This window comes from Vulpes lagopus, chromosome 9 (genome assembly GCF_018345385.1).
Source record: "Vulpes lagopus strain Blue_001 chromosome 9, ASM1834538v1, whole genome shotgun sequence".
Lineage (NCBI taxonomy): Eukaryota > Metazoa > Chordata > Mammalia > Carnivora > Canidae > Vulpes > Vulpes lagopus.
Window position 1 is genome coordinate 33,260,489 of NC_054832.1, and position 23,493 is coordinate 33,283,981.

The 23,493-nt window shown below is 33.9% G+C and overlaps 1 protein-coding gene across 15 annotated transcripts in view; it reads right to left on the minus strand.

Moving 5' to 3' along the window:
• The window catches only part of RIMS2 (regulating synaptic membrane exocytosis 2), a 588,301-nt gene that overhangs the window by 370,630 nt on the left and 194,178 nt on the right, over nucleotides 1-23,493 (minus strand). For 8 of the 15 annotated variants that reach the window (XM_041769577.1, XM_041769590.1, XM_041769580.1 and 5 more), the window contains exon 1: nucleotides 10,013-10,545. The exons of 6 other annotated variants lie outside the window; for them this stretch is intronic. In XM_041769577.1, the coding sequence (XP_041625511.1) occupies nucleotides 10,013-10,134 (122 nt within the window). In that variant the 5' untranslated portion in view covers nucleotides 10,135-10,545. Of the gene's footprint in view, nucleotides 1-9,113; nucleotides 9,141-10,012; nucleotides 10,546-23,493 lie in introns of those variants that run through there. One more of the 15 variants, XM_041769578.1, reaches the window with a different exon arrangement.

A 23,493-nucleotide genomic window follows, 5' to 3' on the forward strand; every position in this document is an offset into this window, starting at 1 on the left:
CATATATCCAATGAGAGATCAACACCCAAAATACATAAAGAACTCATACAACCTAATAGCAAGAAAACACAATCCAGTTAAGAAAATGGGCAAAGGTTCTAAATGGACATTTTTTTCCAAAGAAGCTACATGAAAGGCCAACAAGTGTATGAAAAGATGCTCAATACCACTATTCATTAGGGAAATGCAAATTAAAACCACAATAAAACATCACCTAATGCCTGTTAAAAGATAACAAATGCTGGCATGGATGTGGAGAACAAGGAACCTGTGTACACTGTTAGTGGGAATGCAATTAGTGCAGCCACTATGGAAAACAGTATGGAGGATTGTCAAAACATTAAAAATAAAACTACCTAATGATCCAGCAATTCCACATCTGGGAATATATCCAAAAGAAATGAAAACACCAATTCGAAAAGATTTCTGCACCCCATGTTGACAGCAGCATTATTTTTAATAGCCAAGACATGGAAACAACCTAAGTGTATTGTATAGCATGGTGACTATAATTAATAATACTGTATTATGTATTCCAAAGTTGGTACAAGAGTAGATTTAAAAAAAAAGTTCTCACCACAAGATAAAATGGTGATGATGGATGCTAATTTAACTTACTTTAGCAATCATTTTCCAATATATACATCCATCAAACCATTATGTTGTATATCTACAACTAATAAACTGTTATGTCAATTATGTATAAATTTAAAGTTTTTTTAAATTTTTATTTATTTATGATAGTCACACAGAGAGAAAGAGAGAGAGGCAGAGACATAGGCAGAGGGAGAAGCAGGCTCCATGCACCAGGAGCCCTATGTGGGATTCGATCCCGGGTCTCCAGGATTGAGCCCTGGGCCAAAGGCAGGCGCGAAACCGCTGCGCCACCCAGGGATCCCAATTATGTATCAATTTAAAAATTACTTTAAAAATTAAAAATGAAAATGTACAGAACCATGAGGCAAGGAATACAAGAGGCCTGTAGAAGCCAACAGCAGCCCCCAATTGACAGCCAGCAAGGAAACAGGGACCTCAGTCCACAACTAAAAAGAACAGGGTTCTGTCAACAATCTTAATACACTCGGATGTGGATTCTTCCCATGACCTTCCAGATAAGAGCCCAACTAGCTGCTATCTTGATCCAGCTTTGTGAACCCTGAGCGGAGAACTCAGATGACTCTGCCTAAAACTCTGACCTACAGAACTGCAAGAAGATAACAACTGGATATTGTTTTAACCCAGCAAGCTTGTGGTGATAGAAAACTAATACATGATGCACTCTCCTTAAGTGTTTTATAAAGTAATGAATCTTTTTTTATTAAGTAGTTTCCATGCCCAGTGTGGAGCCCAGCACAGGGCTTAAACTCATGACTCTGAAATCAAGACCTAAGCTGAGATCAAGAGTCAGACACTCAACCAACTGAGGGATCTAGGTGCCCCATGAATCTTTTTGACATAAGCCAACATAAGCAAAAACAACTTTTGAAAAGCAATTAAGAGATTAATGCTCATGCATGGGGAGCTTAATGAACTCAACTGGTAGAGCATACAACTCTTGATCTTGGAGTGGTGCGTTCAAACCTCATATTGGGTGTAGAGATTGCTTTAAAAAATTGCTTTATTTTATTTTTTATAAAAAAATAAAATAAAATTTAAAAAGATGAATGCTCATACAGGTTAAGAATTGCATATAATTTTTGGACTGTATCTAATTGTGGTACCACTTTTCATTGAACTTGTTCATCTATATATTTGTTGCATCACCAATGGTAAAGGCTATAATGAACATTTATTTCTTCAGCTCTGTGGGCTTCATGGGAAACATGGTAATATTCTTTGAAGCACATATTGCTCTTAAATGTATTTTCATCACCAGATTTATATTTTATGCATATAGTTTTATAACAAGCTGCTCAGTTTCTAGAGAAAAGGTAGTGTATCCTATTTTGTGTACAGCATTTTATTTCAAAACTAAAATATAACTCCACAGGACCCAAAAAATAATGTTCAAAAATTCATGGCAAAAAATACATGTAGCATTGGAAAATTTTATTAATTTAAACATGGGTCATTATTATGAGCACTATCATCAAATTTTCAGCACACACGTTTTATTCTGTATACTGTGATCAACACCAGCTGAAGAACTGGTGGCTACTCTCACAAAGTAGGATTTCATCTTTAGTCTACTCATTGCTACCAAAAATATCATCAAACTTCCTCTAAAAAATCCACGTGGAAATTATCTTTGAAACGGATGTCTATCTAAGAGATGAAAAATAAATATGGCTTTTGTCTCTTCATCATATCTGATCAGACATTTTCTTTTACTGATAGATCAGAAATATCAAACTTGTTTTCTGTGAAGAAAGCCTGTGCACACACTGCTCATATTTTACCATTAACAATAGTAATTAAAATATGGGTGAGATAGAGTAGCAAGGAAGGAATTTTTTTTTTTTTTTTAAGGAAGGAATTTTTTAAAAAGATTTTATTTATATATTCATGAGAGACACACAGAGAGAGAGGCAGAGACACAGGCAGAGGGAGAAGCAGGCTCCATGCAGGGAGCCCAACGCGGAACTCGATCCCGGGACTCCAGGATCACGCCCTGGGCCAAAGGCAGGTGCTAAACCACTGAGCCACCCAGGGATCCCCCAGGAAAGAATATTAAAAGTTATGTATTCTCTATATTTTCTAATGATACAATATTAATTTAATTAGAACTTGAGGTTCCCAAATTAGCCACTGGACAACTGGCTAACCAATGATATTTGGAAAAATACAACAAATTACAAACAATGAAGTTGGGATTACAAAAGAAACTATAAATATAATTTCTGCCAGCATAGTATTTCATAAATACAATTTAAAATGTTAAAGAATTGATTCTTCTTTGGATAATGGCCAAGGAACTCCCATCAAACTAATCCTCTGAAAGAGAAGTTCTGGATAAAATATGAACAAATAATTATTTGAAGGCCCTAGAAAGTAATAAAAGAAGACAGACGCTGGGGTGTAACTGACATTTGAAGAAAGGAATGACTTAGATGCACTTCTCTTTTCTTTACTTAGCCAAATCCATTCAATGTTTGAAAGCTAAATCTGTGTTAGAAAATTCAGTATCTTCCTAACTTGAAAAACCAGAGTAAAGAATTTGAGCAAATACAGAAGGGTGGAAAGTGAGGGGAAAATGATGAAAAGAAAGCTACAGGAAGGAAAAAGAAATTTCAGTGAATAATAAACATTGCCAAATCTCATGCATGCACAGAAAGACTTGAAGCAGCTCAGCTAAAATTAAAATAATAAAACTAAAATTTCAGCTGCTTTACCTCAAGGGAAACAACAAAGTCTGTAGCTCAAGTTCAGCCAAGTTAAATTCCTGCTTTAAAAATAATCACTACTCTTCAAAACAGATTTCAAAGTCTCTATACAGTATTGTGAAACGTATCCAAGATAAAATTTAAGATTATTCAATATATTAAGAAATAGGAAAACATGACCCATACTCAAGAGAAAAGAAGACTCAATAGAGACTGATCAAGAGGTAACTTGGATGTTAAAATTAGCAGAAAAGAATTTCAAAGCTAGCGTATAAAAACTATGTTAAAGGAAGTGAAGGTAATATGCTTATAACAAGTGAAAAGATAGGAAATCTCAACAGAGAAATAACCATAAATAAATAACCTTCTGGGAGATACGTAAGAGGATAGTTTCATGACTTAGGGATTGGCAAAGGATTTTTAGACAGAAAACAAAAACCCTAAGAGAAAAAAGTTGATAAATTATATTTCATCAAAATCAAATCTCTGTTCATCTAAAGGCATTATTAAAGAAATGAACAAGCAAAAAAAAAATGAGCAGGTAAACCACAGACTGGGAGAAAATATTCATGGAGCATATGCCTGACAAATGGCTGATATCCAAGTAGATTTTAAAAACTTCTACAACTCATTAAGAAAAAACCTAATTTTTAAAAAATTGAACAGACACTTCACAAAGGAAGATGTACAACTGGCCAATGAATGAAAACGTGCTTGGAATTGTTAGTTTTATCAAACAAATACAAAATAATATCATTAGGATATGCTATTATACACTCACCAGAATGACAAAAATTAAAAAAAGACATATCATCAAAGTTTGGACAGTGTGTGGAATCACCAAAATTCTCAAACATATTTGGTGGGAATTTAAAATGAACAACACCTTTTTAAAATGGTCTGCATTATAAAATTAAGCATACACCTACCCTGTGACCCAAGAACTCCTCTTCTAGGTATTCATGCAAGAGAAATAAAAATACAGGTCCATAAAAAAGACGTAATTGAGAATAGGTTTATTCATAACACAGAATGCTACTCAGCAATAAAAAGGGGAAAAACCTACTTGTGCATGCAATAGCATGGATAGTTTTAAGTTATGCTGATTAAAAGTCATTTATAAAATAACATATTCTATATGACTTCAACTATATGAAGTTCTAGAAAAGACATAGCTAATCATATCCCCCCTACACTGGGGGAGAAAAAAAGCAGAACAATTTTTGGTTCTGGAGTTGGGGGAAGCCACTATTGACTAGAAGGTAGCTTAAGGGATATAAGTGTTGGAATTTAGAGATTAATAAATATAACAGTCCTTAACTCAAGAGCTCACAGTATAATGATTTTACCAATATCACACAACCAGTTAAGTAGCAGCTCTGAGATATGAATACAAGTTTCATGTTCAACACTATACAACATAAAGCTAACATAATATTTATAGAAAAGTCAGGCACAGATCAATTCTTGACTAAACATTGGCAGCTCTCCTTGCCATTTTCCATGACCTCTATCTCTGACATTTAAAAGGTGAGATGGAGAGTTTAAAAGAGTTTAAATGACAAGTCCTGAGTTTGATTTTAAGTAAGCAGATGAAAATTGTTTCTAGAACCTAATGTGGGTCCCATGTCCCACCTCCTAAATCAGAGCTGCTCCACTTTTACCTGCTTTACATACTGAGTTACATTCTGAAGGAAGTATACTCTGGTAAAAACAAAAAAACAAACAAAAAGCAATTTGAAAAACATTAGGCAAAAGAAAGCCATGTTCGATGGCTTTTCCCATTTTGCCCTAGAAAAAGTATTCACACACATTTCTGAGATATTTTTAAAAACTTCTGAAATTCAGAAGCTGAACTCAAATTATGGATCAGTCCTGGGAATTCTTTCGTTATAGACATGAATCTGAATATGTATATGATAGTTCATACCATGTATGCAATGAATTCATTTTATTAACTGCTGAATAGTGCCAGCATTGAACAGAAAGTTTACCAATAATTATCTTGAGTTTTCTAAGACTCTCCATGATTATATAAAACTTGATAATAAAAAAGTACAGTCAACATTTGCCTGTCAGTCATCAACAAAAACACAGCTTTATAAAAATTTTCCCAAAAATAAAATATTTAAAAATTACATATCAGTATCAGACTAAGGATCTGGACTAATAATTATAGTATATAGCTAAGGTCTACAGTAAATATTCAAGTAAAAATATATATGATATACATTCATGAATCATAAGTCATTGATTAGAAATAGATAAAAAAAAATAATAAAAAAATAAAAATAAAAATAAAAAGAAATAGATCACTGTTAAGAGCTTTTATATCTACAATATATAATTATTAGTTTTATAATAGTATATATATTTAACAAGGTTAAATAAATATGTGTGTGTGTTTGTGTACACATGTGCACGTGTAACAGACTATTGGGTGCTTTACACTTCAGAATAAAGACTGTTCATAAAAAAATGTTCCTACAATGAAAAATCAATTGTGCTGTGATCATACCAACTCCAAACAATGCATACTGTGCAGATTGCACTCTCAGAGCTATGAAAAGTAAGCATGCTGCTCTTTTAATGTCAAAGTAGTCATTAATGTGCCATGATAAATAACAGGAGTTTATCTCAAAAATCCTGAACACGAATTGATGGCTTCATTATAAACAAAAGCAATAGTAAATGCTATGTAAAGAATGAAATACTTCTCACCCAAAACACTACAAGACTAAATAATTAAACATTTATTTTGCAAAATCAAATTTTAAATAATATTAATGTTTTAGAACTGTGGAAACTTGTCATTGGAAAAGAGTCTATTTGCCCTAGGTAATTTCAAGACTTACATTTCATTTTTATAGAGTGGCCCTATAATTTATTGTCAAATAGCAACACTATTGAGAAGTACTGACAATATTTAGTGCAGGGTGGCAGGCATAAAATGGGGCTATGCCAGGCAAACCAGATCATAGGGTTATCTTACTAGGAATCAAAAACACCAACAAATCCAAATAACCTTTGGTCTATTAAGTTCTTTGTAATCTTACATTGAAATATGAAAGTCTGCCTATCTCATTTTATGTATATGAAAGGGAGAGAAATACTGTCTTTAAAACCTATTCTGAATAAATTCCAGTCCTATTATGCCCCTGTGTGGCCAGCCGGCACAGCAAATTCACTGCCACCCATTTAGTTACAAAGAAAAAAATCACATCTGGAGAAAAAAGATAGATTTCTTCACTGTACAAGAAAGACTACTAAAAACCAGTAAATGGAAAAACTTGAAGAACATGAAGTACATTTTTCCACAAATTTTATCACAAAAGATAGTCATCATTATCATGTATTTGAATACTCTTCAAAGCCGCTGATTACTCACTGCAGTGAGCTCTGTTAAAAATATATCTTCTAGCATCCCAGTATTTATGTTTGCTTCCAAAGACAAGATCACAAAATCTAGGCTTCATAATGAATTTAGCACTTGAAATATCCATTTTATTAGCAACAAAAGCAATTATATTTGTATCTGATTAAATATTTAATTTGTAAAAATGAGTTTATAGTAAGCAAACTTGATAACAATTTAAAGTGGCATTTCATCAAAACTTGTCGAGTGGATTTATGTAGAATGCAGACCCTGATTTTTTTTCTTGCTTTACCTTCAGTTGTTTCAATTCAATTGTAAAAGCACAGAGAATATCCTGCCACCTCTTTTATGCAATGAAATGGTACTCAAGGATCACAAGGATAAGAGAATAAGCTAAGAACTTTCAGTCTGAAACATAAGGATCATTCTATATAGCTTCCAACAAGTCTAAAATATTCTAATGATTTTCACTCATAAATAAATTTCAATTATTCATTTGATAATAAAATACTATACTCAAATACAGCTTAGTAATTTACTATCCATAAAATATTCCTCGTGTATTTAAATCTTGGCTCTTTTGACAAGTTGAACCAGCCAATGTTTCTGGAGTAACTACTATGGGAGATTTTCATCTTTAACCTTTTATTGCTTATATGTCATAAAAATAAACAGCCCTACCATCTGAAACCTGATGAAAGTTGAGGTGCAGATTTCAGGATATGATTAGCTACCTAGGAAAAGTCTCAAGAATATTACTTGAAAGGGTCCCCTCAATGATATATTGACCACAACCAATGCATAGTACTTATTCTAGTAATTTCTCCTAGAAAGCAATTCAGAATAAAATATAATCTAACTGCCCATATCTATGACGTTATTTTTATATCAATTTAAAGATCATAGTTCATGTCACAACACAAATACTGAATATTTCATTTGAATTAGTCCAAACAATTAAATGATTACTATACATAACAACCAAAACTGCTCTTTCCAGAGACATAGTTACATAATTGATGCTTCAGATCTCAAGACCATTAATGTCCAGTCTACAAGGTTGAAAGGCTCATTATTTAGAAAGATTTTTAAAGTTGTAAGATCACATCTTCTGATGACATACTAGGGTCATTATTTTTCCATGACTTTTCCTTCAAGAATGATTTTTCAGTCTACATCTTACTTTCTGATTCAATACTAACTGAAATGTTGATGTCAAGGCATTTATATTTTTTTAAAGAATTTAAGCAGAGAAAGAGTCCTAAAGAAAGAGTTCTAAAAGATCATTTATATCTTATCTGAACACAAAGTAACTAAAACATTAAAATATGTGGAGGCATTAATCCAGTTATATTAACTTATTTTCACTCTTCATACTTATAATAACTATTTGTATAACTGGTTTTGACTGATTTTAAAAGTAAATCGAGTAGTTGATTATGAAAATCAATAGACTGCATGTGAAAAAATGTCATATGTTTTTTGAAGACTAAGAAGTTAGGAACATATAAGGCAGGTATATTTTTTCTCCTAAACCAGAATAAATTTTTTATTGATTAAGTGGTAATTTCAGTTAATCTTAGATAAAGAAATCAAAGTAAGCTAAATAAGACTGGTGTTACAGAGCATCAGAAGCTTCACATTTTAATGTTTAATTGCAGCAATATAAAATTCTAGATTTTTTATAATGAGAGCAATGCAATTATAAATATGCCAACAATAAAAGAAACTTGAAGCTAAAACAAAAGCATAGTGATAGGGACCCACAAACCCATCAAAATATAAATATTCTCATATTTTAAATCTAACATTTCCTTTAAAACTAAATTCCATGCCATACTGTTCACAGCACAATTTCTAATGTGAATATATACCCAGACCTAGTATTAATATTTTTAAACACATAAATTCTTGGCATTAAAAAAAGATAGAAATCAAGCAAAGAGAATATTTATAAAGGATGAGTACAAATCCTAAAACTGGTAGCTTCAGGTCATGGAAATTTTAAGAAAGCCATACTGCCTCTTTGATTTAAATATAACATGCAATACAGATTATTTCTACCATAAATTACAGACACTCAAGACTCAAGTGATGTATTACTAAGTTAAAAAATCTAGTATCTTAAAATATAGATAGCCTATTATAGGATATCATAGCATATACTATTGTATTTTAAATTATCTAAAAACTAAACATAAAATCAGTCAATTGGATAGAACTGTTCTGAGGAAAGAAGTGAAATTTTATTTAAAAAACAGATATATTATTCCATATTCAGTGAAAAGGTCATATATTTATCATCAGTAAACATTTTAAATGTCAACAAATTTTAAAAGCCTCCTTTTCATCTGCTAAATTAAGACACATACTGTGTTACAGGTTTTCTTAAATCTCTAAATAGGCTGCCTCACATTGTTCAGAAGAGACCAGCAGAATCATTCAATATTCTATGCACTATCAGTTCTCCCTCAAATTCCAGAAGGTTTTAGTGCATTATTATCATATTCACAGAATTTCTTTCTTAAGCTTTCTCCACATATATTTAGTTAAAATGGGATCTTTTCTATTGTAGGGGTATAACATTAGCAATTCTCGCAAAGCAAACAACTGGATAATAAAACTGCATTTTAAAAGCCTTCTTTAATAGGCTGTCTCTTTTAGGCTCTCTTTCTAAGCCAGAGAAACCGTCTAAAACATATGTTCCTAATTTAACAATCTTCACCACATACACAAAATGATGAGGTTGAAAAAGCAATAGGAATTTATAACAAAGCATCCTTTCAAACTAGCCAAGCAAATACAAAGCATTATTAGCAGTTTGATAATATAGCTTGTTTAAAAGTGATTATTGATCTACCCTGCATAGAGAAATGTCTCAGACCCAGGAAACATCTTCCGCATGTTTTACAAAGAGCATGCATGACTGCTAATTCACATTTTCCAACAAATCACATATGATTATATATCCCCATCCCTATATATGCATTGTAATCACTGCCATGTTCACAAAAGAAAAAAAAATCTATCAGGCATTTTAAGTGAATCAGTTTATTTATTAGAAAATGAAATCATGTAACAGCCTGTATTATGTTTCAAAGGTCAAACTAGTTAAATTTAAGATGCTTTTGGTGCTTTGAAGTAAGCTTATTTTCCTTCTTAAAAATCAATTAAGGAGAATACTATATAAAATTTCATATTAAAGACAACACCCTTATAATACTAACATTTCAATACAGAACAATTTTTATAGACATGTAGGATTATTCTGAAATTATCAATGCTAAAAGAAATATAGTTTAGCTTTACTCACCTTGCATTGTTCAGCGTTTGTCCAAAAAGCTCATTTTGTAAAATATTTGGTGGGGATGAGAAAACCCCATGAAAATGAGATAGAACAGAATTGCAGACCTGGCGCAATGTCTCAAATTGCATTTTCTTTCTTTTTTTTTTTTCTTTCTCTTATTTTTCCTTACCACCTGTCTTTAAAGTCATCTATTTGCAGACACCATCAAATAAAAACATGCCAATCAAGTTCCATATTTCTCCTGAGCTGTGTAGAAACTGTGCTTAAATGAGCAGAGGTTGATAGTTAATTGTACAGTCATTATTCTTCTAATTCAGTCGTAGAAGATTCAGTACCCGTACAGCTTTCGGCTTTCTCCTGACTGTAGCAAGAATTCTGAACAGCAGTAAGCTTTTTGGGCATTCCCAGCTGAAGTGTGAAGCTGAGCTGCTTTCATGTACTCTACTCATATTTCTCTAAGCCTATTAAAAACACGCAATGAATAGATGCTGTCGTCAGGAGTTTCAGCACATCTGGCTGCCAGCAATAAAATCTCAGAAGTAATAAAAATGGGGACAAGGTATCTTCTCAATGTTACTACCGGGTAAGAAGAGAAATTATGAATTTCCCAACCCTTTCCTCTTTCCCTGAAAAATGAGTAACTCCAGCAACAGAGTATGTAGGTCTCTTCACTGTGAAGGCTGCTGCATAGGACAGAACACTCTAAAAATAAGTGGTTTATCTTCTTCTGATATCATGAGGCTATAAAAATATGACAGACAATAGGGTTTTTATTGCCTGCATTTATAATGCTGTGCTTCCAAAGAGACATTTGGAGAACTTACTTGTCTTAATTTCTTACTTAATTTTAAAATGTCTTCATTTATCTTTAAAGAAATAGTGGATAATGTTCAATCCAGTCCCTTTCTAAGGGCCATATATAGTGACTACATGATTATCTGTGCAACTTAGAAAAAAATTATACTCTATCATTAAAATTCTTATAAGCTGCACACACTAAATATGAACTTCCCCACAAATTAAAAAACAAAACAAAAAAAAACAACAACAAACACACAGTTAAACCCAGAGAGACTTTATCAACTATTATTAACTTATTTCAATAAATGGTGGTCAGAGCATTTTTCAGGAAAGAATATTTCCTGAAGGCTCTAATTGTCTTAGAGTACCCCAGATCACCACCCATTCTCAAAAAAGTAATTCAGGATTAAATAAAATCTTAGTTATTCTACATCCAAGTGCATTCATCTTTCTACAAAAGATGCTCTAAAAGTAGTGTGTAAACCAAATTTTAAAAATCAACTCATTTATAGAGAAAGTTAACATCTTTATTAATCTTTAACTGTTCCTAAACCATGACGTATCTATAACAGATATACCCGTGTTAGTCCTTTTTACCTCAACTTTCTGCTTTGACCCTTTCTATCCCCTTCCACATGCATACCACTATAAGTAGGCACTTAAATATGTTAAGAAGTTTTTTAAAAACTGATGAATTCTTTGTTGACATGAATAAACATGTCACAAAAGAGCAACACAAAATAAACATGTAACAACATAAATTTTTAATGACACAAAATAAACATGCAATAATGCAAATTTTCAATTTTTTAATGACAAAATAAACATGCAATAATGCTAATTTTCAAATAATCAATTTTTTTTAAGAAACTACGGTGTTCAATTTTAGGTCTGTCCTCAACTAAGAGTGCTTATCGTTTATTATTTTATATTTCTATAGGTGCATGTTAACCTATTTATGAAACAGAATAATCATAAAATACTTTTGGTTCATAAAGTACTTCTGTATTTATTTTTTAATTTTTTAAGATTATTTACCTATTTATTTAAGAGAGAGAAAGAGCAAGAACGAGAGAGCACAAGCAGAGAGAGATGGAGAAGCAGGTTCCCCACTGAGCAGACAGCCCAACACAGGGTTTGATCCCAGGACCGTGGGATCATGACCTGAGCCAAAGGCAGACACTTAACCAACTGAGCCACTCTGGCACCCTAAGACTTCTAAATGTATTTTTTTAATATCAAGAAAATGGGGCAGCCCGGGTGGCTCAGCGGTTTAGCGCCGCCTTCAGCCCAGGGTGTGATCCTGGAGACCCGGGACTGAGTCCTGTGTCCGGTTCCCCGTTGGAGCCTACTTCTCCCTCTGCCTATGTCTCTGCCTCTCTCTCTGTGTCTCTCATGAATAAATCAATAAAATATTTTTAAAAATAAATATTAAAAAAAAGAAAGAAAATATGAGGGAGTTGTAATTCTATTGTTTTATAGATGAAAAGAAACTGAGGCTCTGAAGGATTAAAGATAACACAGCTTATAAAAAGAGTATTTAAATGAAAGTCTGTTTTAGATTCCGTGTCACATGCTCCTACACTATCATTCTATCTTCTTTTTTTTTTTTTAATTTTATTTATTTATGATAGTCACAGAAAGAGAAAGAGAGAGGCAGAGGGAGAAGCAGGCTCCATGCACCGGGAGCCCGACGCGGGACTCGATCCCGGGTCTCCAGGATCGCGCCCTGGGCCAAAGGCAGGCGCCAAACCGCTGCACCACCCAGGGATCCCATCTATCTTCTATGTATATACACACATGGGTCTGCGTGCGCACACACACATACACACATACCTATTTGTGAACAGATCAGCCTCTATGCATGAATAGGAAAACTACTTGCCAGCGACCTAATCAAGAATATTTCAGTTAGAGCAAACATCTCAATTATTTTAACTCACAAGTAACTTTAAATAGGTTTCTTTCCTTTAACTCAAAAGCAACCTGATGTGCTTCAAATTTTTAAGCTTTTGATCATGTTAATTTTTTTACATCTGTAAAAGGTCAATTTTTTATAAGTGAAAACATATCGTTTTAAAATTCTCTATTTCCAAGCTTATACTATCTGTGATGAATATATAATTTCCAAGCTTATACTATCTGTGAAGCCTATATGTATGGATGGATGTATATATATAATTTCCCCTTTGTGGGTAGATTCAATTTTTATAAATAATCAAAAGCCCCTTTGAAGCAAGTCTGTTAAATAAGAAGGTGATTACACTGCAAAGCACCCTTTTTTGCTTAAAAAAAAAAAGTTTCTTTTGTTTCAAAATTGGATCTGAAGGCAAGGTCATAGGAAGAGTTTCGAAAAATGGTCTCAGCAATGGAAACATCACTGGAATGAACTAAATGTGACTTCTTTGAAAGACTAAAGATTATATCAACTACCTTCCTCAAAGCCTTCTTTGGCTTCTGCCTTCAATACACAATACTGGTCAGCTTTCTTAGTTCCTTCAACATTCTAGAAGTGATTTCTTCCACTTCCCCAGTCTTTAGGAACTTTTCACCTGCTCCCATTCATCCTTAAGGACTCAAATGTCACTCAAATCCTTAAGGACTCAAATGTCACTTTCTTAAGAAGACTTTCTCTGACCTGGATTAGGATTCCTATCATGCACTCTCATTGTATCCTGTATTTGTTCTTCATGCATTTGATACAACTGTCACTATATATCTACTTGAAAAAAAAGTTTCATGTCTTTCAGCTCCAGTCCCATGAGGTTAAGGCTCACGTTTGTTTTATTTTAGCATAGTGCCTAATAAGTGCTCAATAAATGTTTGTTGAATGAACAGATGCCTATTATTTTATTGAAAAAGTAATAAGCTTCTAGTCACATCCCATAAGTAAGATAGGAAACTGCTCAGGGCTCAGTTTGGTTTTTGGTTTCTGTGTTTATCTTAGCTGGCCACATCATGTTATAAGGCTCATAAATATAAGAACAACCAATATTTGCAATCAAAAACATTGTGTAATTTGTTGGAATATCCTGAATATTTTACGAATGTTTATAGCTAATATTTGTTTTACATTTTCTGTACACTGTAGGACACATGTAACATAAACATTGGAGGATTCTATAAGGAGAGTAAGAACATGGCACTTGGGAGTTTGATGGCCTGGTTTAATATTAACTCCAGGAGCGCCTGGTGGCTCAGTGGTTGAGCATCTGCCTTTGGCTCAGGGCATGATCCCAGGGTCCTGGGATCCTCACATCAGGCTCCTTGTGGGGAGCCCAATGTGGGACTCAATCCGGGGCCTCCAGGATCAGGCCCGGTGGTGCTAAACTGTTGAGCCACCCAGGCTGCCCCGAATCAAATCTTTTTAAAAAAATATTAACTCCAAACCTAACCAGCCATTATACCTCAGGACATTCACTTTATATATCCGGGCTATGGTTTCTTCAAGCTATGTAATTTACCTCACAGGGTTATTATTATATTTAAACATGTAATGCATATAAATACATTTTATAAACTCTAAACTACATAGTGATTGGAAGTAACCTATGAGCTACCTAAGGAATCAAATTATTGGAACCAAGATTCTAATAATTATGTTCAGATATCTTTTATTTATCATCTTTATTCATGCATTTCATGGTGCTTTTATTCATGAATATCTTTGTGCAAGGCTCTATCTCTCTGTCTGTTAGATACTGACAGTATACAATGCTTATACTTACCTCTTCTTGGGAAAATCAGATAATTAGATCTATATTTATACTGAGTCCAGCAGAGAGGCATTGACTCTCACAAGTGATGTAGATGGTGGAAACTTGGCTGTACTATTAGAATCTTTAGCCTCACTGGTAATGAAAAACTAATTAGAGTTCTCCCAGAAGAAGATGTGTTAAGCAATTTCTAGCAGCAGAGGCAATTTTATTAAAGAAGATATCTAAAAAGCTAATCAACACCTGAAAGAGTTTAATCTAAGACATGAAAAGAATTCAAATAAAAATAATAACAATATAATGTGCTTTTGCCCATTAAATTGGCAAAGTATTGGCCAGAGGGTTAGAGAATGGGCACAGTCTCATACTATGTTTATTAGTAGAAGTATACATGGGTAGAACCTTTCTGAGAGATATTTAGTAAAATGTACCAAAAACTTTAAAGGTGTTCAAAATTTGAGAGAACACTAGAAGAATAAACACCAAAATGTTAATATTGATTATATTTGAGCACAGATTTTTTTCTTCATTATACTTCTTTATATACACTAGCTACAAGAAAAGCCCAAAGTTTAATCCACCTACAAGTGGACAATTCTACAATTACAATGAAATCATAACCATGCATATTAAATATGATGTCAAGCCATGAACTTTTTCTTAGCAATGCTCAAGTAAATCAAATTAGATTATCAGTTTTCACGCGATTAGCTGTATCCATTAGCAAAGGGATTTTCCTCTTTATTGGTGAGTTTCCAACATTCTATAATAACTCAAATTGTTTAATTAGTACTATGAAACATCCAAAAGAAAGGAGAAAAAAGAACTAGCACTAACATGTTTATACTATCCTCAAAAATACTTAAAGCATAGCTCTTAAAAATTAAAATTACTTAAAAGTCTTGGTTTACAAATGCCTAATGGCTGTGAGCTAAATGTCTTAAGAAATTTAACACAAACTCAAAAAAAAAAAGAATAAAAATTGAGAACCTCTTCTAAATTAATTAAAGCACAAACCTCTTACTTGAGTTTTTAAGAGTACCAAAGTATGTCTATTAAAATGTCCCATACATGCAAACATGTAAACATAGCTAATCAACTACTGAAATGATATGATGTATAATATGTTTAATCCATAACAAAAATCCCAGAAATGCTTTGAATGAATTTTCATTTTCTTAAAATATACATCTATAGTTCTATCTATATAACTGAAACAACTGCACTATCTCTTCTGTTTCATTATTCTTGTTCCACTGACTATTTGAAACATCTGACTGATAAAAATCTCAGGGTTATATTTAAGAAAGATGGTCCAGAGAACAAGCATCTTCATATGTTTTGCAAATTAGTGTCATGCATTGTAAATATTTCCCTGAGGCAAGACCATAGAACTCTTCACCTCAGGGATAACAAAGAAGCAAATAAAAGGCAGATGATGAAATTTTGAACAAAAGTAGAAAGGAAAAGGCATTCAATAAAGGTAAATTGGCTGGTACTTCAACTTAGAGTGGACAGTATATGGTATATCCAGGGATTAAAGACAGGAAGAATGGCCCAGACTCAAATATGCACACTATAAATCTAAAGATTCCAGAGTAAAATCAGAGAAAACAGTGGAGTTCAAAATATCTACAGCAGTTTTCATGATAAGTTTTTAAAAACACGTTGATACTATTGTTTTCCTGATGTACAAAAAAAATTCTGTAGTATTTCCTGGGGCTATTTCTTTGGGCCACTGCTGCTGAACAGACAAATGCATGAAGCCCCACCATTATTATCATTTCTCTGACTCCTCTTTCTAGAGCAGAAATATGAAGGCTAATCCTACTACGCTTAGTTCAAGCTGCATTATTCTGAGAGGTATTACAAGATTGCTTCAACAGTCCAGTGCCAAGCAGCTCTTACCAGAGTAGTTCCCACACCTACAAGCTGGCAGCAATAGGAATTTACTTTCCATTGGACACAAGAGTCAGGCCTAGATTTAAGCTCCAGAATGAAAATGTCCAGAGTGATTATCTAGATTCTACCTCCTAGAACAAAGAGAACCAAGATCTCTGAAAACACAAACTGGCAAGCCCCTCCAGTGCTAGGATTACTAGTTCCAAGTATATAACTCCTTGATAACTATCAAGAGAATCACTGGAAGGAAGCAACACAACAATTTCAGGGAGCTATGTCAATACAAATAAGAGCCAATGCAATCTCTAAATGCTATATTCACCAGGAACCACAGTGTAAGAAATGTTTATAGATTCAGGACTCTAAGCATTCACACCTAAGTTTGCAAACTGAATGTCCATTGCTATCCACATGAAAATTAAAAATAATCACCATTGGCTCAACTATAAATTTGTTTTAGCAAAATATGAAGAAAATGGAATACTGTGCAATAATATGGTCCTCAAAGAGTTCCCATCCACAATTGCTTTCTTTCATGCAAGTCCCTCTACTCATTACATCGTGAGCAAATGGAAACATCATAAATATACCAAGATATTATCTCACTACATATGAGTATGGGGAAATCAACCAGGAAGCTAAAGCACTGGTCAAAGCAAGATATTAGTTGGCTTCAGTTACAATGATTACAGTATCATGAAGACAAAGAAGGACTATAAAGGTAGATGTTGAATCAACAATACATAATGATTGATTTGCCACAGGGATGGGAGGTAGTGTATGAAGGTCAAGAGAGCAGTCAAAAATGACTCTCAGATTTCTCTCTTAAGTAACCAAGCAGATAGTTTTAAAATTTGCTGAGACAGAAAATGCTAAAGGAGGAGCAGACTGAGAGAGAAGGAAGAGGAAGATGATGAGCTGTTGAATTTAAGAAGCAAACAAGATAGCTAAAAAAGCAAATAAATAAGCAATTGAACATGCCACTCTGGAGTTTAGAAGAGAGTTCTCATTTAAAGATATAAATTCAGGAAGCATCAGCATATTAGTAACTATTTCAATCAAGTAAGTAAATGACATTACACAAAGAGAAAGTTCCAAAAAAAGTTTGAGAGCACAGGGGAACTAAGTTCCACATTAAGTCATCAGGTAAAGAAAAAGCAAGTAAAGGAGAAAGAGGAGGAATAGCCACAAAAGTAGGAAGGAAATCAGGAGAGTGTGGTGGCCTTAGAAGCCAATAAAAGGCAATGTTTTAAGAAGAATGGTATAATCGACATATTCCATCATCTGGAATTTGAAGAATTACCATTTGTGACCCTGTGTTTCAAAACAATTCTGAAAAGAGCTCTTTTAGCCTGAAATCACTCACTCCATAGGACCCAGATCTCGCTATAAAAATAGACCAGAAACAGACATCTAAGTTTCCTTCATCTACCCCTTTTTGTCTCTTGGTGAAAGGTATGCAAACAAAATTTTAAGTCTTGGTTCAGCCAAGACTATAAAAAAAGCAGAAGACCTTATGCAAATTAGTTCATGCAAATCTACAGGTATCTTGATCCAATGCTACCAACTTAAAAATATAATTAGATATGGGCCTTAAAAATGAACCAAAATCAAGATTAATCAGAGAACTCAGCTACTTATGTATGAGTGAAGGTGATTAAGCACCAAATTTGAAAGGAGAAAGTATAAAATAAACAAGACCTACTCTATCAATTTTCCATCTAACTTTCCCTTTTCCTTACAAGCTCCTTCCTAAAATACCTGGTTTATTTATTATCGAATCTAATTTAGAGCTTCTTGGTTCTAATGATACTTGTCATGATGAAGAATAATATTTGTTTTATGTGTAAAATCAAGTCACCAGTGATTTTATTACTATGTTATTTCCTATCTTAAAAAGAACCTCCCTTGATCCCACATTCCTTTCTAGGAATTCCTTTCCAAAACAAAATTTCTTCAAGGAATTGTCTATAGTCGCCATATCCACTTCCTCATTTCACACCCTCTTCTCAATCTATGACAATCAATTTTCCATCTCTAATACACTCCATTAAGACTGTTCTCACCAATGACTTCCATGTTGCCAAATTCAAATGCAATTCTATTTTTTCTTTTTTTAAGTTTTTTTTTTAAATTCTACTCAGTTAACATACAGTGTTATATTACTTTCATCTCTGTTCATAACATGAACTTTGACTTAACTTCCTTCCACAGCATTTGATACTGATGCTATGCTGTCCACGGCCCTTTAACCATTTTTTGGTCCTCTTTATTCTTAAAATACATTCTCCTGATTTTCTTCTTGCTCAGTGGCTATTTTTTCTCAATGTCTTTTGCTAGCTCTTACTCCTCTCTTAGACCTCTAAATGTTGGGAATGTCCAAGGCTCTATTTTGACTATGTTATGGACCTTTTCTGTTCATTATTTGTAAGTAAACTCTCCCCCAATATGGAGCTTAAATGCATAACTTCAAGTTCAAGAGTTGCATGCTCTACATACTGAGCCAGCCAGGTGCCTCAACATCTTCTGTTGTTCAATCTACATGCTCTCCCTAGGTCACTCAGATTCATAACCTTAAATATCTTATATACATTATACCTTTGTCCTTATCTTCCTCTAGAATTCCAAACTGATAAAACTGTGTGTCAACTTGACATCTCCAAATGGAAATCAAAAGGTCGTCTCAAATATACGGCCAAACAAAATTTCTGATTTCCTCATCCAAACCTGTTCCTCCTCAGTCTTTCCTACCTTGGAACAACACCATGACTTATCTAGGAATTATCCTTGATACCTCTTTTTCTTTCATACTCTACCATCCACATCAGTTCGTTCTGTTAACTCTACCTTTGAAATGGAACACAAATCCATCAAAAGTTCCATTTTACCACTACAATTCGAATTCAGGCTACCAATATCTCTCTCAGACTACTTCAATAGCCTCCTAATTTCTCTGTGCATCAATACCTTTCCTCTTCAACCATTCCCCACCCAACAGAATGACCATAAAAAACATTATTAATATTATGTTCCTTCCAGCTTTAATCCCTATATCACATTTAAAACAAAATAAAAAAAATAAAATAAAATAAAACAAAATCTAAACTTCATTTTACAGAAAGTAAGTTAGCTGTATTTTTTTTTTTTTTTGGTCCAAGTGGTTGGTGACAAAGTTTGAAGGAGCATCCACATCTCCTGACAGTCCAGTGCTCCTTACATGGTATTACCATGTCTCAGTGAGCCAGCAACTTCTCATGAATGCTCTCATTTAAAATGTAAGCTAATTTTACAGCTATCAGTGTCCCTAGAATACAGAAAAGAAAGGATGCTGTGAAAACACAAATAAAAATATCAGTGTAGGCTTGGACATAAGCATAACTCCCAAAATCTCATATTTTTTGAAGGAACAAAACACAAAGATGCACCAGAGCACTGGATCAAAATATATTTAGGTAGGAAAGAGAAATATTCCAAGGAAAAAAAATAAAATTTTCATAATCCTCCCCCATTCACATGACTCTAATTCTTGTTAAGCAAAGTTAAATAAGAAACAGATTTCTTAACACTTTCCAGACAGTGATTTTAAATCATATATCAAAACTTTCAACCATGTCAAAAAATTTACATAAGTAGATTTCAGATATACAGTATAGTAACTGAAAAACAATTTTACCCCACAAGTTCAAGTACATATATTCTGTAGTCTTGCAGCCATGAAAAATATAAACCTTTTTTGAGAAATGTAAATAAAATTTGTCAATTCTGCTCTATCAACAAAAATCAATTCTCGTGCAGAGAAAAAGACTAAAATAGGTAAAGCAATTGGATAAACAAAAAACTCAAGAATTTGAAAATATTACTGAGGAAAACTAATGAAAATTAAAATCTAGGAAATAGAGAAACAAAAAAATTCCCATGTGAATATATATATATGAATATATAGAATATATATATTCATATATATATATATATATATATATATATAAAAGAAAATAGAAGGGGGTTGTATCAGTAGAGAAGGGGAGGTCACCATTAAGTTTAATTTTCCAGCTCAAGCACTGTGTAATTATGTAAGCACAGTAAGAATTCTTTCACCAGTAACCTTCAAACCAACCTTCAAAGACCTTTCCAGACAAAGAGCTCCGAATCATACCTTAAAACTTCCAACTATGTCAAATAATATATACAAGTGTATCCCAGGTATATATCACAGAAATAAAAACAGTTGGTTATAGGTAAAAAAAAAATTATTCTCTACACTATTTATTTTTGCTGCATTATTTGTTTGAAAAAAACTAGGGTAGCCATAGATTACTAAAGAAGAAATCCATAAAATCTGTATTAATGTTCTTAACAGCAAACTGTATCCCAAATCTTAGTACAATAGTAATTTATCATGTATTAAGCTATCTTGAGATGTATGTAACTAATTCTTTCTTCAGGATTCCTAGGGATAAAAGAGATCACACAATATCAAAATAAAAACACTCATAAGAAACATGCACTAGTACTATTATTAAGTAATGCACTCACATATACACACAGGGAAAAGTGGGCATACAAATTAAAAATAAAGAGGCAAAAATTCTCAACAAGATACTAGCCAATAGGATCCAACAACACATTAAGAAAATTATTCACCATGACCAAGTAGCATTTATCCCTGGGACACAAGGCTGGTTCAACACTCGTAAAACCATCAATGTGATTCATCATATCAGCAAGAGAAAAACCAAGAACCATATGATACTCTCATTAGATGCAGAGAAAGCATTTGACAAAATACAGCATCCATTCCTGATCAAAACCCTTCAGAGTGTTGGGATAGAGGGAACTTTCCTCGACATCTTAAAAGCCATCTACGAAAAGCCCACAGCAAATATCATTCTCAATGGGGAAGCACTGGGAGCCTTTCCCCTAAGATCAGGAACAAGACAGGGATGTCCACTCTCACCACTGCCGTTCAACATAGTTCTGGAAGTCCTCGCCTCAGCAATCAGACAACAAAAAGACATTAAAGGCATTCAAATTGGCAAAGAAGAAGTCAAACTCTCCCTCTTCGCCGATGACATGATACTCTACATAGAAAACCCAAAAGCCTCCACCACAAGATTGCTAGAACTCATACAGCAATTTGGTAGCGTGGCAGGATACAAAATCAATGCCCAGAAATCAATGGCATTTCTATACACTAACAATGAGACTGAAGAAAGAGAAATTAAGGAGTCAATTCCATTTACAATTGCACCCAAAAGCATAAGATACCTAGGAATAAACCTAACCAAAGAGGTAAAAGATCTATACCCTAAAAACTATAGAACACTTCTGAAAGAAATTGAGGAAGACACAAAGAGATGGAAAAATATTCCATGCTCATGGATTGGCAGAATTAATATTGTAAAAATGTCAATGTTACCCAGGGCAATTTATACGTTTAATGCAATCCCTATCAAAATACCATGGACTTTCTTCAGAGAGTTAGAACAAATTATTTTAAGATTTGCGTGGAATCAGAAAAGACCCCAAATAGCCAGGGGAATTTTAAAAAAGAAAACCATAGCTGGGGGCATCACAATGCCAGATTTCAGGTTGTACTACAAAGCTGTGGTCATCAAGACAGTGTGCTACTGGCACAAAAACAGACACATAGATCAATGGAACAGAATAGAGAACCCAGAAGTGGACCCTGAAATGTACGGTCATCTAATATTCGATAAAGGAGGAAAGACTACCCATTGGAAGAAAGACAGTCTCTTCAATAAATGGTGCTGGGAAAATTGGACATCCACATGCAGAAGAATGAAACGGGACCACTCCCTTTCACCATACACAAAGATAAACTCAAAATGGATGAGAGATCTAAATGTGAGACAAGATTCCATTAAAATCCTAGAGGAGAACACAGGCAACACCCTTTTTGAACTCGGCCACAGTAATTTCTTGCAAGATACATCCACAAAGGCAAAAGAAACAAAAGCAAAAATGAACTATTGGGACTTCATCAAGATAAGAAGCTTTTGCACAGCAAAGGATACAGTCAACAAAACTAAAAGACAACCTACAGAATGGGAGAAGATATTTGCAAATGACATATCAGATAAAGGGCTAGTTTCCAAAATCTATAAAGAACTTATTAAACTCAACACCAAAGAAACAAACAATCCAATCATGAAATGGGCAAAAGACATGAACAGAAATCTCACAGAGGAAGACATGGACATGGCCAACAAGCACATGAGAAAATGCTCTGCATCACTTGCCATCAGGGAAATACAAATCAAAACCACAATGAGATACCACCTCACACCAGTGAGAATGGGGAAAATTAACAAGGCAGGAAACAACAAATGTTGGAGAGGATGCGGAGAAAAGGGAACCCCCTTACACTGTTGGTGGGAATGTGAACTGGTGCAGCCACTCTGGAAAACTGTGTGGAGGTTCCTCAAAGAGTTAAAAATAGACCTGCCCTACGACCCAGCAATTGCACTGTTGGGGATTTACCCCAAAGATTCAGATGCAACGAAACGTCGGGACACCTGCACCCCGATGTTTCTATCAGCAATGGCCACAATAGCCAAACTGTGGAAGGAGCCTCGGTGTCCATCGAAAGATGAATGGATAAAGAAGATGTGGTTTATGTATACAATGGAATATTACTCAGCAATTAGAAACGACAAATACCCACCATTTGCTTCAACGTGGATGGAACTGGAGGGTATTATGCTGAGTGAAATAAGTCAATCGGAGAAGGACAAACAGTGTATGTTCTCATTCATTTGGGAAATATGAATAATAGTGTAAGGGAATATAAAGGAAGGGAAAAGAAATGTTGGGAAATATCAGGAAGGGAGACAGAACATAAAGACTCCTAACTCGGGGAAACGAACTAGGGGTGGTGGAAGGGGAGGAGGGCGGGTGTTGGAGGGGAATGGGTGACGGGCACTGAGGTGGACACTTGACGGGATGAGCACTGGGTGTTTTTCTGTATGTTGGTCAATTGAACACCAATAAAAATTAATTTAAAAAAAAATAAATAAAGAGGCAAAAAAAAATAAATAGACAATTTCT